At 47.4% G+C, this 17,228-nt stretch overlaps 1 protein-coding gene across 1 annotated transcript in view; it reads right to left on the bottom strand.

The window, feature by feature from the left end:
- Positions 1–17,228, bottom strand: part of CD82 (CD82 molecule) — a 67,387-nt gene that overhangs the window by 11,926 nt on the left and 38,233 nt on the right. The window contains exons 2-5 of the mRNA XM_088452632.1: positions 15,290–15,374; positions 3,179–3,251; positions 2,791–2,915; positions 425–499 (exon numbers count right to left, since the gene is read on the bottom strand). Of these exons, the coding sequence (XP_088308758.1) occupies positions 425–499; positions 2,791–2,915; positions 3,179–3,251; positions 15,290–15,355 (339 nt within the window). The 5' untranslated portion in view covers positions 15,356–15,374. The remainder of the gene's footprint in view (positions 1–424; positions 500–2,790; positions 2,916–3,178; positions 3,252–15,289; positions 15,375–17,228) is intronic.

Here is a 17,228-nt window from a genome sequence, read left to right as displayed (position 1 = left end):
CCGATTTAAATGTAATTACCCTCAAATTAAATCTGAACGTCTGCAGTTAAAGCACATCTTGTTTGTTTCATTTCAAAACCACTGTGGTGGTGAATAGAGGCCTAAATCTGAAAATTCTGTCAATGTCCCAATATTTATGGACCTGACTGTATATTGGGATCTATGAAGAGATGTATCAAACCTTTTAAAGAGGACAAGTAGATGCATTCTCAACAGCAACCAATCAGATTCTACCTTTTATGTTCTAGAAATTACCCGATTGGTTGCTATGGGCAAATTCTCCTCTAGTCCTCTTTAGAAAGTTTGATACATCGTCCCTATGTACGAAGGTAATTATAAGCTGGCACTTGATGAAATTATTACTCTGTGGAGTGTGCGCCACGTTGAACAAGTACCAAGCTGAGATAATAAGAGCATTACATACCGTATTCTTCTGGAAGTAAATCAGGACTCCAGCAACAATCTGCAGGATCAGTATCAGCAGCAAAAACGTGAAATACTGAAACACAAACAGAGGAGAAGTGATATGGACCTGATTGTGCCTGAGTCATGCACAGAGCCTATACCAGCAGAGAGGGTAACACACATACAGAGGAGGAATGATATGGACCTGATTGTGTCTGAGTCATGCACAGAGCCTATACCAGCAGAGAGGGTAACACACACAGAGGAGGAGTGATATGGACCTGCTTGTGTCTGAGTGATGCACAGAGCCTATACCAGCAGAGACGGTAACACACACACAGAGGAGGAGTGATATGGACCTGCTTGTGTCTTAGTCATGCACAGAGCCTATACCAGCAGAGACGGTAACACACACACAGAGGAGGAGTGATATGGACCTGCTTGTGTCTGAGCCATGCACAGAGCCTATACCAGCAGAGAGGGTAACACACACAGAGGAGGAGTGATATGGACCTGCTTGTGTCTGAGCCATGCACAGAGCCTATACCAGCAGAGAGGGTAACACACACACAGAGGAGGAGTGATATGGACCTGCTTGTGTCTGAGCCATGCACAGAGCCTATACCAGCAGAGACGGTAACACACACACAGAGGAGGAGTGATATGGACCTGCTTGTGTCTGAGCCATGCACAGAGCCTATACCAGCAGAGAAGGTAACACACACACACAGAGGAGGAGTGATATGGACCTGCTTGTGTCTGAGTCATGCACAGAGCCAATACCAGCAGAGAGGGTAACACACACACACAGAGGAGGAGTGATATGGACCTGCTTGTGTCTGAGTCATGCACAGAGCCAATACCAGCAGAGAGGGTAACACACACACAGAGGAGGAGTGATGTGGACCTGCTTGTGTCTGAGTCATGCACAAAGCCTATACTAGCAGAGAAGGGGACACAAACTGGAGCTTGATGTGAGAAGGTGAGATAGGGCCGTCCAGGAAAACATTGTTATTAGGCTGTACCGGTTTCTGTAATAGTCTTATATGCTTCCACGGGTTTGGTATGGGATCCTGGCGGTCGGGATGCCGCTTGTCAAAATCCCGACCCCTCTAGGTAAGTAAGCTAACCTTAACCTCCCCCTTAGTGCCTAAGTCTAGCCTCCCCCACTCCAGTGCCTAAGCCTAACCCTCCCCCTGACCCCCGATACTTACCTTCAGGATGCCAACGGTTGGGATTCTGGCGCTTCCGGCACCGGTATTTCGACTGTCGGCATCCCGCACGCCGGGATGCTGACTACATCCTGCTTCCACAGCTCAGAAGTCAGTGTTTGCCTTCGCTTGCCCACAATTGATTTACCTTCATGGTAGGACCCTCCTGTCTATCTATTCCAGATGAGATAATCCTCTCTTAATATAACAACTTGGGGGGAAATACTAAGTGAAACATTGTTAGAGGAGGGCTAAGACATCATTGGGGATGTGACTATAATCACATAGTACTGAAATGTATGAGAGAGGGTGAATACTTCATTGAGGATGAGATTATAATCACATAGTACTGAAATGTATGAGAGAGGGTGAATACTTCATTGGGGATCTGACTAATCACATAGTACTGAAATGTATGAGAGAGGGTGAATACTTCATTGGGGATGTGACTAATCACATAGTACTGAAATGTATGAGAGAGGGTGAATACTTCATTGGGGATCTGACTAATCACATAGTACTGAAATGTATGAGAGAGGGTGAATACTTCATTGGGGATGTGACTATAATCACATAGTACTGAAATGTATGAGAAAGCAGACGAAGAGGTGAAAGACATGACTCCATGTTATAGGCTGCACAGAAAACTATGTCTAGCACAGGGGTTACCAACCTCGGTCCCCGAGAGCTACCAATAGTGCATGTTTTCTAGGTCTCATAGAATCACAAGTGAAATAATTAGCTCCACTTGTGGATCTTTTCAAATGAGTTAATGAGTAATGCATACACCTGTGCACCAGCTAGGTGGTCTAGAAAATGTGAACTGTTAGTAGCTCTCGAGGACAGAGGTTGGCTACCCCTGGTCTAGCACATATTTACTACTTCACAGTCATTTATATAGCACCTACAGTACACATTACACAGCGCTTATTAGTCTGTAAAAGGGAACCAGAGGACACCCACACAAACCTGAGGAGAGCATAAAAACTCCACACAGATAGGGCTCTGGTTGCAATCGAACACATGGCCCCAATGCAGTGATGCAGCAATTCTAACCACTGTGCCACCAGGTTATTTACAATTAAGCAAGATGGCAGCCTATATTATGCTATGTCTGCTTACAGCACTGTGATATACCATGCATGTGATGTGGGCACCACACATGTATACTCACCAGGCCCAGGAGGCAGCGGACTTCATTCACAGCTCCAACGCAGCCCAGGAAACCCATCACCATCGTGAACCCACCCACTGCGATCAGGATGTATGAGCCGATTTTCAGCGATGAAGAGGAGCTCTCTGTGGGCAGGAGAACGTAAAGTCATGCAAATAGTCTGCGCCATGTTGGACGCCGTTACATTCCGCATTACGTTTTAGGACCTATTCACAGCAGTATTATAAACCCGGTTTCAAGCCAAGGAACACTTTCTAGCCCTGCCGTTCCCGTGTATAGCAGCAAAACGATTAAGAGAGAATAATCAGAGCTGCTGAAAACAGATCTATGTATTGTAGCTCTACCCTGATGGTTGCCGGTGTAATAGCGGGTTTTTTCGCGTACTCACGTAAGACAGCAATGAAACTGGTCTTGTCCACGAGGACCCATATCCCGAAGCCGAGGATCACCGCTCCAAGGATCTGGAGAGAAAAGGAACACCAGAAAATGTGAGAATGGCATCCAGCCCATGATGCCCAGCGCCGGCGTTAAGAGTATAACGTAAGAGTGAACGTTCTGGGGACAAATGGTGAATACTTAGGGCAATCTCCGGGACCAGGAGATGACCTACGGGAAAATGTATCAAACAGTCTATAAAGTGGAGAAGTATTTGTAGCAACCAATCAGCTTCTACCTATCATGTGCTACTTGTACTTGATAAATGTTAGCTAACAGCTGATTGGCTGCTATGTCAGGCTTTAGAAGGTTTGACACATTTTCCCCTCTTTCACCAATTCTCCCAGGTGCTGCGTGTGCAGTGTGCGACTGCAGTGACCGCCGGTGTAGGTCAGCGCCCATCCTCAGCCCGCAGTCGTGGTGCATTCGGGCTAGATCGGAGGGGTTGAAGGTGAGGTAGTTGATGGTACAAGTAGGTCTCCAAGGCAACAGCGAGGGGTCATATCACTGCGGCTTCTTAAGCCGGGACCACCCACACAGTGGACATGGGGGGCAGCGGCGGTACCGCACGGATCAGTCTGTGGTGCAGAAATTTGCTACCTTCAACCTAGACCAACACCCAGTGACTAGTTGGAACTTTTCTCTTTCACTTTCTATTGGAGGCTTTTCATTTTTTATCTATTCTTTTAATTTTTAGTTTCACGTTGATGTCAGTCTGGGCTGGTCCAGGTTGATTTATATGGTTACCTCAATAAAACAACCTTGGTCATTCCCTACCTGCCATTTATTGTGTGTGGATAGGTGCAAACTATCTGTAGTGGAGCAAGTTACAAACAGAAGACACCAGCGGAATCCAGATCCAGCAGACAGCTCAGGACTTAACCAGGAGCTTGGTTTATGGTAGTGTAGCAGTGAGTTTGTACAGCCGTACTCAGTGTTACAGGTCACTGCCCCCACACACCCCAAGGACTCACTACAGCCAATAGCAACAGAAGATGAACAAATAAATCCTTATTGTTGTTTGATATGGGGATAACAGGCCTACGTTGGTAGTATGTCTTTGCTAGGGCTGCTGTGCCAGAAGGATGGACGCTGTGATCTCTAGGGAGAAACCACGCCGGAGCCAGGACTTGTACGGTTAATACAGTCCTGCTGCAAACTGGACCAACCTGTCCCACAGGATTAGGAAGATGAGCAATGGAGAGGGATCGGCTGACAATTACAATTCAAGTCAATTTATGAGCGTGCACAAAAGACTTTCCTACAGACTTTGACGTGATTATGAAACCCGTAATGCCGAAAGTGGCTGCAATTTAAATGGCATGTATATGTCTCTGGGCACAGGACCCCTAGATGGCTTTAATATCACTATAATAATCACACATATGTACATAACAAGAACGTCTATAGGCACATGGATCAGGGAACGTATTAATACGTTAGTGGGCCATCAGTGAGCCCAAGTCGACAGCAACAGAACAGCGCAGTGAAACAAGATAGCTCCTCTCTCATAGGGGGCTGAAGCTTGGCAGATAACTTGCTTTGTATTGTATTGTAAATCGCTAGTTACTTATTAGTTTATGTACTTTGTAAGGCGCTGCGGAACACTTGTGGCGCCATGTGAATAAATGATGATGATAATAACAACCGGATCACCTAGTTCAACCACATGAATAATAATTAAAAAAACAAACCGGTTACTGGTTACATAGCTAAGTCAGACATCTGGCATGTTTACAGATAAAAAAGGCCACCAGGTGGCACTAGTCTGCCAGGGTTTGCAAGCACTAAACAGAACAAGCAATATTGCAGCTCCCATACATATTAATGACTGCAGATCTGTTGCTCAGTTATGAACAATTATAAAAGCAAAAAAAAACCTAATAAACAGGGTTATTTTTTTTTTTCAATTAGACAGATGAGTCTGGTCTGATTGTGGTATAAAAGTTTGATAGTAAAAGGTCGACAGTCAATAGGTCGACAGGTACAAAAGTTCGACAGGGTTAAAAGGTAGACACACAAATGGTCAACACTTTTTTTGTAATTTAACCCTAACCCTCTCCCTAGTGCCCAACTGTCCACCTAGTGCCTAACCCTCCCCCCTAGTGCCTAATCCTAACCCTCCCCTCCCAAGTGCCTAACCCTAACCTCAACCTTTTTATTTACATTGTTTACTATTCACTATCTGTACCTGCTTCCGTGCAATATATTATCATTCTTTAAATATTGCCACAGCACTGTATAGAGAATATTTTATTCATATTAGTCCTTGTTCCCTTGTAGCTTGCAGTCTAGATTCCCTACCATACGAGCGCACACACACATACAGTATTTGTTCTATTAAAGTTTCCAATTGTAAAGCTTAACGGAATATGCTGCTCTATATAAGAAATGTAATAAATAAATAAATATACACATCCCAGGGTTTATTTTTTATCATAAGCCAAATACCCTACCAGTACGTTTTTGGAGTGTGGGAGGAAACTAGTGTGCCCGCAGGAAACTCACACAAGGAGAACATACAAACCCTGCACAGATAGGGCCTTGGACAGGAGCTTAAACGGACCTCAGCGTTGTGAGGAAGTAATGCCACTGTGCTGCCCCTGGATTCAGGATAGCCTGGTATGACGCACAAGTAGCTGATGAATAGGTTACCCCATAATGCGCATTTCAAACAGAAGTGGGTGGGAGGGAGACCTGAACTCCAGGGAGTTTGTGGGACTCACCAAAAGTTTGTGAATCTTCCGGACATACTGAGAGAGTAAGCAAATATACCCTAAATTGCAGCGTAACCAAAGAGCCTGGACGTTGTGTGTTACCTATTTCCCAGTATGCAAAAACATTTGCATCTGTGCCCTTTACATCGGGGCTCGTTCATTTGCCCACTTAAGCTGGATTTGCTGCTAACCCTACATCAGTCCCACACTGTAACCTGCTCAGGGACTTCCCTAGGGTTCACACAGGAACACGATCTGATATCTGCCACAAGACCTAATTCCTGTTCTCTGGTTTCCACTCGCAATGGGACAGCGAAAGTTATAGCTTTGTGGGTTTTTCCCATATCACTGTGCAAAACAACCCCGAGAGGCAGGAAACGACCCTTTCCCTACAAGCATATTAAATCTGCTGTGATCTAACGGTCATTAGTCTGTTGTAATGATAGAGATACGCAACAGAGAGTGGGGAATACCGGATATGTGTTAAAGGACCCGTATACTCACCGTGATTTTCTGTACTACAGCAGTGGTACCCACCCAACCTAGAGTATCAGCGTGTGTTTCACGGCGGCCCCGAGCCAAATGTTTTCTTATTGATGAATTCATCAAAAATACGTAACTAAAAGTAAATTGTACTTTCAGGTCATCCTACGGGGCTCATTTATCAACAAGTTTTAACATACGCAAGAAGTTTCAAAACTCGTCGTGTATAACTCCCCAACTGTCATCTGTTTAAAAAAAAATGACAGTTGGGAGTTTTAAAACTCATTGCGTATGATAACATTTGTTGATAAAACCTCATAAAGGTAGGTTCAGGTATGTGGTGGTGGAAAGGGCTGCGCTGGTTTTGCTGTGCAGTACGCCTGCTCTTGGAGTATCGGCGCTGGGATCCCGACACCAGTCAGAATTCCGGTGCCGGCAACCCGACGATAAGTACTTGGCTTAGGGTTAAGGGTTAGGCCAGAGGTTCCCAAATGCAGTCCTCAAGGCTCCCCAACAGTTCAGGTTTTAGAGATATCCATGGTTGAGCACAGGTGACAATTAGTACCTCAGTCAATTTGATTTATCCACCTGCGCTCAATCATGGATCTCTCTAATACCTGTACTGTTGGGGAGCCTTGAGGACTGAGATAGGCACAAAGGGGGAGGGTTAGGTTTAGGCAGTAAGAAGAGAGGGTTAGGGGGAGGGAGAGGGGGACGGTTAGGCACCAAGGGGGGGAGAGATAGGTTTAGGCGGTAAGAAGAGAGGGTTAGGGGGAGGGAGACGGTTAGGCACTAAGGGGGGGCGGAAGAGATAGGCTTAGGCGGTAAGAAGAGAGGGTTAGGGGGAGGAAGAGGGTTAGGATACTGACCGACAGCTATCGGCATCCTAACCCTGTCGGGATGCCCGCGTTGAGATTCTGACTGCCAGGATTCCGTACCCAACCCACTGATGCATATGAAGACGCTTGGCCCGTATAAACTGAACTGTAGAATGTAAACATCGATAGTGCAAATGCTCCGTTTACAGTACATCGGTTATTTATGCCTGTGTTTTCGTGAATCAGTTTTCCAGGGAAGCGCAAGGGTTTGCGGACTGAGACACCGGCACTTGGGATGGCACCGTATGTTCAGAGAGAACAGATAAGGGTGTTCTTGCCCGGCATGTGTAAGGAGCGTAAAAAGTGCGTCACAATATTATATATTCATGACATTTACTTATATAGCGCCAGCGTGTATTCCTTTCCTAGAAGACAGCTTGGCCTGAGCCCATACTTTAAAACATGCACGTTTTGTACTGGTGCGAGGACAGTAGTCTCCGCTAGTGCCCGCCTCTACCAGCGCGGCAAAGCCAATACCGGGCATCACTGAGCGTGCTCAGAATCTCGCTGTGGGGCACGGGAGTGCGTGGGGAGAGGTTGGGGGGGAGGAAGCACGTTCCTGCAATCAGAACATTTTACAAACTTTGCAACAGTCGGATTATACAGCGTCTCCTTACAGTATAGCGATTGCCAACGCTCAACTGGAGCATAGATGAGAAAGCGGCCAAAATCCCAGCATGCTTTGCAGGAATCTCTCTCTTATTTTTTTTTTTCTCCTTTCTTCTTTTTGGTCCGGTGCTGTGTTGACTTTTGGGAGAGAAACCCAGACTCACCACAAAGACTAATTTAAAGATAGCCCTCTTAGCTGCCAGGAAAGTCAGTGCGCTATGCCAAAGAGTCCAAATCCCAACACAGACAGACAGACAGACAGACAGACAGACACACACACACACACACACACACACACAGCGCTGCTACAAGCGAATAAAGAACAGCGTCACCGCACCATTAAGCGGCTGATGCAAAGACCAGCAATGAAGGGGTTACGGGAGAGGGAGTTATAAAAACAGAAGAAAGTCCATCATATAAAAAGAAAAAAAAAAAAAAGAGGCGCATTCCCCAAATTCCCAGCTGCCTCTCCCTCAGATCTAGTGTTGGGGGGACCAGCTGCTTCATATCCAAACCCCCCCCCCCCCCCCCAGATAGACGCAGCAGCCAGCAGAGCATTTTTGCACAGCACCAGCAGCTGTTCAACGTGTGCACAGCAGGAATGTCTAAATAGATATACAATAAGCTCCGCTTAACTCCTTACAGCTTAGCGGATGGGGCGCAGGGCAGTGGATGGACCATATCGCCAGGCCTGGATATTATATACCAGTGACTGGGACATCATCTAAACGCCACAATCCAAGGGGGGGGGGGGGAGGAAAAAGGATTATTTCTTCAGAGATTTCATGTGCAATGTTTAGAAACAGGAAGCCATTCATCAGGAGGCTCTCTCTTCCTCATTCTGACAAAGCGGGGGCCATAGCACGGAGATAGCGGCTGTCATGAGGCTGTGGCAAGTTCCTATTGCAATTAATCAACATAACAGAATTTGTTACATTTCAGTGAAAAACAAATCAGAGGAAAAAAACAAATAAATAATAATTGCCCAAGTTGCTCATAGAATAGGGGGTGACGTGTAATTTGCGATTAGATTTCAGCTGCGCCAATCGGTAAATTATTCTGATTTGAAACCGGCGATAAGCTCTTTGTATAATAATAGGTGTGAGGAAGTACATAGCTTTCAGGGTCAAATCCAGTTTTATTTGAGCTGTACAATTGCTGAGCAATGGAATAAGCTTGCTAACTAGCTGGGAATGTGCAGCTCAATGACATGGCGTTCATATAATAAGAATGCAATGCTCACAAAAATGCTTCACGTAAAAAGTTTCCACCCAGTTTACATAGGAGCGGTAAGTTTCCATTAGAGTTCTGACTTCCTGGATGTAATCCTGCTGGCTACGGAGCCCCGGAAGTAACAATGGCCAATGGACTCGTCCACTGTTCGCCTTCTAGAGCAGGGGTCTTCAACCTTGGCCCTCCGGCTGCTGTGGAACTACACATCCCAGCATGCACTGCCATAGTTTTAGCATGCTGTTATATCAAAAAGGTGGCAGTGCATGCTGGGATGTCTAGTTCCACAGCAGTTGGAGGGGCCAAGGTGGAAGACAACTGCTCTAGAGCATTAGGCCCTCCACACTGAATGTGAAAATTTGCTTCATCTAAAATCAATACTCTAAATTGCACACCCTGATTGTACCTTCAGCAGATTGTTCATATGCTTCCAGGACAAACTTCCGATGTCGCTGCTAACATCCCAAAGAGGAACGCGGGGGGTTACATGGACATGGCGATAGGACAAAACGCATAATGAGGCACTAACGAAGGGGCAATACAGTGGAAGATGGACGCAAGTTGGCTGTAATTGTTTACAGGTGTGGATTAAAAGATCTACACTATTTACTGTAGATAGACAGTCAAAAGATTGACAGGTACCATAGGTCGACCGGTACAAAAGGTCGACACTTTTTTTTTTAACCCTAATCTTACCCAACCCTAACCCTATCCCTCCTATTGGCTCCTAATGCTCCCTCCTGGTGCCTAAACCTGTCAGGGTAAGTGCCTAACCCTCTCTCCTAGTGACTAGCCCTCCAGTAAGCGCCTCACCCTAACCGTCCCTCCAAGCGCCTCACCCTAACCGTCCCTCCAAGCGCCTCACCCTAACCGTCCCTCCAAGTGCCTCACCCTAACCGTCCCTCCAAGTGCCTCACCCTAACCGTCCCTCCAAGTGCCTCACCCTAACCGTCCCTCCAAGTGCCTCACCCTAACCATTACAATGTAGACCTTTTGACCATCTCGCCACCAGTTAAGTCCCTTCAGTTGCAAGCGAAGATGCGCTAGAAATGCGTACAACTCTGCAACGGCCTTAGCTGCGAACGCTCGGCACTGGGGCATGCGCCGCACAAAAACGCAAAAGAAAGTCTCCGCAAACAGGCGCACGTTCAACTCTGCTTCAATGCATTGTCCCGGGCCCCGTGTATCAGAGCAGCTCCATAGGTAATTGTTGCTACAGATCCTTCCTCAGTCATCATGTTTTATTACAGCTAAGATTGTGAGGCAATAAACCTCCTGCTAAGTAATCTGTCTACTCATGTGTAACGTCTGTCTGCACAATTATCACAGCTCATTTGTTTGCCTTATAAACAAGAAATAAAATAATAACAGTAATTGAACCTTGGAATATATATACTATTGTGTGTGTTATTTGTTTTGTGTCAATAGGAAAAGTAATGGAAAACTGGGAACCAGATGTAGATAGAGTGGCTGCTGGTTTCCGGCCTGGTAGACTCTTCACTGATCAAAGAAAAAGGGGCTGAGGTCCCAACCAACACTCAGTGGGCCCGATTCCAGGATTTACGCCAACGCAATCAAACTGAGATCTCTTACAGATCGCAGTTGCTAAAATATGCTAATGTCAACCAAAGCTTAGCCGAGCATAGGGACGCCCACTGCTGCCTTCTCATACTCGTCAGACGACGTGCGAGAGAGTAAGCATCAGTAAAATCGCCGCCGATCGAGCAGCCACGCGGCAAGTCTGACCTGCGCAGGAGATCGCAATGGCTAACTTATGCACCCCCAAGAAACAGAGCTGAAACGATCAGAGACGCCTGCGTTTGCCTAGCAACCCCCGTTACCACCCCAAACGATGACTTCCTGTCACACTTTGAGAGTGGATTTTCGGTGTTAGAATGATAGCAATACAATCGCAGTGTGTACACAGTGCTAACAATCTCAACATGGGTATTACGTAACTCTCAGAATTAGGCCCAGCGTTCCTTAGATCCCGTAGTCCACGGCTGACTTAGGGTTATGGGACCTGCTCAGTCAGGATTATGCATTTTCGGGCTTCAGCCGTCGGCACTTTACCCAGAGGCTGTTCAGCCGCCAGGATTTCATACCCGACCCCTTCTAAGTTGTTGTTTTAACCTTCTTAAAATACTTTTGAACCCTCCTTGTAGGATAAAAATTTTGTTGCGTTATTAGCTGCAAGAAGCACTTAGGCACCTCCTGGTGTCGGTTTGGGGCACAATGTGCAACCGTGCGATGTGATTTCAGTTTGCTTACATCCCATGGAGAAATAATCATTTCTGTGGTTTCCTAAAGCTGATAATGTTAGAATTATAACGAATCAACAGTGTCATTTAGTGCCACTGAATGTCTGAGACGGCCTCCCGTGCTATGCTGTGCACTGATGTGTGTAGAAAATCTGCAGCCTCCGGTGCGCTGGGACGCGTTCTGTCGGAAGCATTGGCAATACATTGTTTAGCATCACATTCCTATCCGTATTTAGACCATTTGGTGCAATGGTTTCCAATCTGTAAGTCTTTTCGGTCTTCAATCCCGATGGGAGTTTCAGTACGTCACCTTTTCATCATGGTGCTTCTAGGACAACAATTCCTATGAGGCTGAAGTCCTTTCTCTGGCTGCTACAGTTAGCGCTCAACCAACTTTCCTAAAGAGTTTATGATTGTTAGCCATGTGTCGAGAATTCTAGTTGCAAGTGGTCTTACTGTTCTTCCAATGTACTGCAGACCGCAGGGGTACGTGATTGTGTGCACTACGTTGGTGGTCTTTCAAGTAGTTATTTTGTTGATGGTCAACTTCTGTTGTTTTAGGCTTTATAACCATTGCAACTGTAGTATCTATTGTTCTCTAGAATTTTTAAGGAAGCCCGGTATAAACGACCTACTTAAATCCATTGTTTTTTAAATGGGTGATGCATGATTTGTTTGGCTATACGTTAATTGCTCTTTAGTTTGTTCCAGAGTTGTGGATAGGATGTTGGGTGAGGAAGATGGGAAGGTCTAATAAGAACTGGTTTTGGTAGCTTCCAAAGACTGCCAGATCAAGCATTCACTGAAAAGCCAAATCTTCAGGCGGGAGGCAATCGGGAATGCGACTGCCTAAATACCGGCAGCCGGCTTCCCGACTGTCTTATCCCGGCAAGGGTGAAATGCCGGGCGTCTAGATATAGACGCCCGCATTTCCCAGACGCCGGGAGACCAGCGCCGGGCATCACGATCGTAGTGATGCCGGGCACCGCGAGCGGACAGCCGCGGGGGTGTTTCTTTGGGATAGGTTTAGGGCTCCCGGGGGGGACTTAGGGTTAGGCACCCCCCGGGAGGGTTAGGCTAGGGGGGGGGGGGGGGGTTAGGGTTAGGCAGCACCCCGGGGGGACTTACGTTTAGGCAGCGGGGAAGGGGGTGGTTAGGGTTAGGCACTTGGGGGGGAAATTAGGGTTAGGCACCCCTAAGGAGGGTTAGGGTTAGGAGGGTTAGGTTAGTGGATACTTACCTATCCACGATCGGTATTTCATACCCATTCCCTTCAGGCAGCTCATCAAATTGAACCACAACATTACATAATGTTACATATGTTCTATATCTTCACTTTCACATCCCGCTGATCCCAGGCCAACATTGCTGTGTGACTGTATAAGACAGCCCACCGAAAATCTCTGCAGTTTGCCTGGACCAATATGCAATAGGCAGCACCTATCCTTGGGTATCAATGCCTCTTTCCCTATAGAGTGTAAGCTGGCGAGCAGGGCCCTCTGACCTATCCCTGTCTGTTATTACCCAGTCTTATATTAATACGGTTTTGTTCCCAATTGTAAAGTGCAATGGAAAATACTGGCACTATAATTATACATGTTAATAGATAAATCTTGATACAAAAGACGTTGTTCTAGGATTTTTACACTGCGCCAAACTTTCTTTGTTTGGACAAGCCCTGAGGGTAGTCTGATGGAGCCCCGAGTCTTGGAAATAGCTTTGTAACACTTATCAAACGGATAGACAAGTGTTTGGCACCATGTGCCCCTAGAACCTGCGTGCTAGCAAATTCAATCAAGTAGACCTTAATTAGCCCTTACATTAAGTTCAGATTACTAGGGGGGCATCATTTATTTTTTCAGACGTGAACAAGTAAGTGCCCTGTATACTAGAAACAAAGAAGCAGCAAATTTTGGTGTCGGTCTCCCTAAGCACCCACTAGGCACTAGGAGGGAGGGTTAGGGCTAGGCACTAGGAGCGAGGGTTAGGGCTAGGCACTAGGAGGGAGGGCTAGGCACTAGGAGGGAGGGTTAGGGCTAGGGCTAGGCACTAGGAGGGAGGGTTAGGGCTAGGCACAGGGAGGGCGGGTTAGGGCTAGGCACAGGGAGGGCGGGTTAGGGCTAGGCACTGGGAGGGCGGGTTAGGGCTAGGCACTGGGAGGGCGGGTTAGGGCTAGGCACTGGGAGGGCGGGTTAGGGCTAGGCACTGGGAGGGCGGGTTAGGGCTAGGCACTGGGAGGGCGGGTTAGGGCTAGGCACTGGGAGGGCGGGTTAGGGCTAGGCACTGGGAGGGCGGGTTAGGGCTAGGCACTGGGAGGGCGGGTTAGGGCTAGGCACTGGGAGGGCGGGTTAGGGCTAGGCACTGGGAGGGCGGGTTAGGGCTAGGCACTGGGAGGGCGGGTTAGGGCTAGGCACTGGGAGGGCGGGTTAGGGCTAGGCACTGGGAGGGCGGGTTAGGGCTAGGCACTGGGAGGGCGGGTTAGGGCTAGGCACTGGGAGGGAGGGTTAGGGCTAGGCACTGGGAGGGAGGGTTAGGGCTAGGCACTGGGAGGGAGGGTTAGGGCTAGGCACTAGGAGGGAGGGTTAGGGCTAGGCACTAGGAGGGAGGGTTAGGGCTAGGCACTAGGAGGGAGGGTTAGGGCTAGGCACTAGGAGCGAGGGTTAGGGCTAGGCACTAGGAGGGAGGGTTAGGGCTAGGCACTAGGAGGGAGGGTTAGGGCTAGGCACTAGGAGGGAGGGTTAGGGTTACGCTGGGTACACACTGCCCGATATAATAGCCGATCACTTGATCGGCCAATATATCATGCTCCCATCGGCCAGTGTGTACAGATGATGTGTCTGTGAACGACGTCATACACAGGGGTGCCGAGAGGGGTGGACGGACGACTAATTACCCGGGTCTGGCACAGATCCCCCTCCCTCTTAGGTCACAGCAGCCCAGCACACGCTGCTGTGCACTGGGAGACTGTCCGAGGCTGCTAAAGTAGCAGATGGAGCAGTCTCCTATGCCTATGGGGGGAGCGAGCATGCTATTCGCGCCCCCCATTGGCTGTACGCCGGGCTGAGCAGGACACAGCGCCCCCCTTTCCAGCGCGCAGCGCCGCGAAGCGAATGTGTTTTTTTTTTTTTAAAGGGGGAGCGGCTAAACCTCCCATTATTAGGCCATGCCCCTACCGGCCCGACCCGCTGCAGCATGCAGTTGATGGTCGTTCAGTGTGTACGAACGACCCTCATCTGCAGATATATCGCTATAGTGTGTACCCACCTTTAGGCACTAGGAGGGATGGTTACGGTTAGGCACTTACCCGATGGTTAGTGATAGGACCAGAAGGGAGGGTTAGGGTAAAGATTAGGGTTAGAAAGACAAAACATGTACCGACTATTTTTATGTCGACCTTTGAACCAGTCGACCTTTTGTGTGATGACCTTTTGACTGTCTACCATGTGGAGTCTGTAGACATTATCCATCTTTTGCACGTATATGTTTATTACCAAACCCACCAGGCAATAGGATTGTGTACACAGAGTTTGAAGGTTCCCCCCTCCCCCCGATGTGTCTGGGGATGCTTGTTAGTTTCAGTGGTACAAATCTACAGGATGTGACTACACTTGGATTAAGCTGAAAAAAATAGTAATTAAGAAAACAGTAAGCGAGATGACAGCCGTGGTACCCTGATAAGAGAGGGGTAGGAAAAGGGTGGGGGGAGGGAAGCACAGAAGCTGCTTGGTGACCTCTGAAATACAGCGACCTCATATTGGGGTCACCTCTGATACGCACTTTATCTCCAGAGGGCACAAACAGATAAACTGCTAAAATGAAGACTTCGCTGGGGACCCCAGTGCCCGTCCCCTTTTACATGACAACCCCCTGTGTAACCAGTACTTACAAAAAACAGGAGGTTAAAGAGGAAGAGGAAGTATTTGGTCACTTTCATACAGCCTCCGCTTGCCATCGTCTCTGAGTGTCAGCTCCTGGGGAGAAGACAAACTAGGGTCAGCAATACCAATATCATCACTACGGGTAACAACATAAAATGTTACAGGGTGACACAATACAAAAGTAAAAAATTGCAAAAGAGATCAAAAGACTATTTTCTAAACATAACGCCTGTCGTGCCTATAACTGTTGTGTATACACACTTCCTAATATATGGCATCTGCCCTGAAGCTACCCTCTGTGTACAGGTAAACCCCACGTCAGCATCCATTTTTCCAATTTAAGCCGTAAATAAAATGTAACACATAGAAAACCACTAGGAAACAAGAGACTATGTATTAGGTACAGGCCTGGCAAAACTGTGGCTTTCCAGCTGTTGTGAAACTACAAGTCCCAGAATGCCCTGCCACAGTTTTAGCATTCCCTAATAGCAAAATTCTGGCAAGGCGTCCTGGGACTTGTAGTATCACAATAACTGGAGAGCCAGAGGTTGGCCAGGAGCGTACCATAGGAAGCCCTGTGTAATCACCCAGCACAGCTCAGCGTCACACTCCTGGTATGCAGAAGGACAGGTATAGCTTTCATCCAGCCCTGATGAGCCCAGGGTACAGCTTCATGGCTGTTCTATAACACGATTAATAAACAGTATCTGTACCTGATGAACAAGCTCAGACAGCTCCCTGCCTGGGGAACCAGCGTCTCTCAGCTTGTTTTCCAATACACCCTGTATTATAACACTCTTCTGTTATGTCTGTTACTACAGATGCTATTCTGATGACCACCCCCTCAATTAGATTGCTAGCTCTTGAAGCAAAGATTAGTCAACAATGAAGGCAAGTTGCACTTTCTAATACAAGAGCGTCTTGTAAATAACCTAGATGTATGAACTTTGCTTTAGACTGAGATCTCCACCTGACATCATGGCACTGCCCCCATCACCCATAAGCACCCCTCTTCCACCACAAGGACAAGTCATGCCTCACACAAGGTCACCACACATCTCCTGACATACTGTTCTCTGATTGGCTACAGGTCATTCCTTCATTCTGGGCCATGATTCAGCCATGAGTGCGTGTGCCACTTTACGCTAATGCTGCAGTCAATGGTCTTCATACTGTGACGCCCACCAGCTGTGGTGCTAATCTGTCACTGTGTCTATTAAGACGCACCACTGGATATTGCACCCACATGTAGGCGCAAAATCTCCATCTGAACATTGCCACCCATGTCGCTGCAACCGCCGAATTAGGCCCTCTGCGGACAAAAAAATGCTGATCGGTGGCTTACAAGCCGGGCAACTTTTGGTGGACCAATGCTCATGGCGTCCATTTTATATTCCCTGTCAGGTACCAACTCTAACCAGCGGCCAAGTATATCTAATACTGTTATATCAAACTATGAGGGAGAAATGAAGAGGGAGCCATAAGGAGTTATAACAGGAATGATTTCTTTCTCCTTTCCTGAAGCCATGTTTGTTACACTGCGCTAGTATGAGATTGCGCGGTTCATGTAACGGGCAGCAGAATTCTCACCCTTCCCGCCAGCCCTCACATGTAAACAAGTATGGCCCAGGGGGGTCTTCCTTCTGCCCCACTCCCATCAATAAGAAGCATTAATCAAGAAGTAAATGTAATTATTAAGTTGGCCGTACATGTAACAATAGGATATTATAGTTATAGGACCGCAAGCTGGCAATGTCACCAGCCGATATACCGGGAAAAGAACTGTAAACCTAGGTACACACTATGCAATAGTTGGGCTGATCAGCTGCTCGGTCTGATAATCTCAGCGTGTACGGCCAAGGGTGGGCTATAAACGGCCCTCCAGCTGTTGTTGAACTAGAGATCCCAGAATGCCCTTCAACATTAGCATGGTCAAATAGCAAATCT

Source organism: Taudactylus pleione, unplaced genomic scaffold (genome assembly GCF_031769625.1).
Source record: "Taudactylus pleione unplaced genomic scaffold, aTauple2 ptg000555l, whole genome shotgun sequence".
Classification (NCBI taxonomy): domain Eukaryota; kingdom Metazoa; phylum Chordata; class Amphibia; order Anura; family Myobatrachidae; genus Taudactylus; species Taudactylus pleione.
Note: the sequence above shows the minus strand (reverse complement) of the source record. Positions and strands in the feature narration are given on the sequence as shown.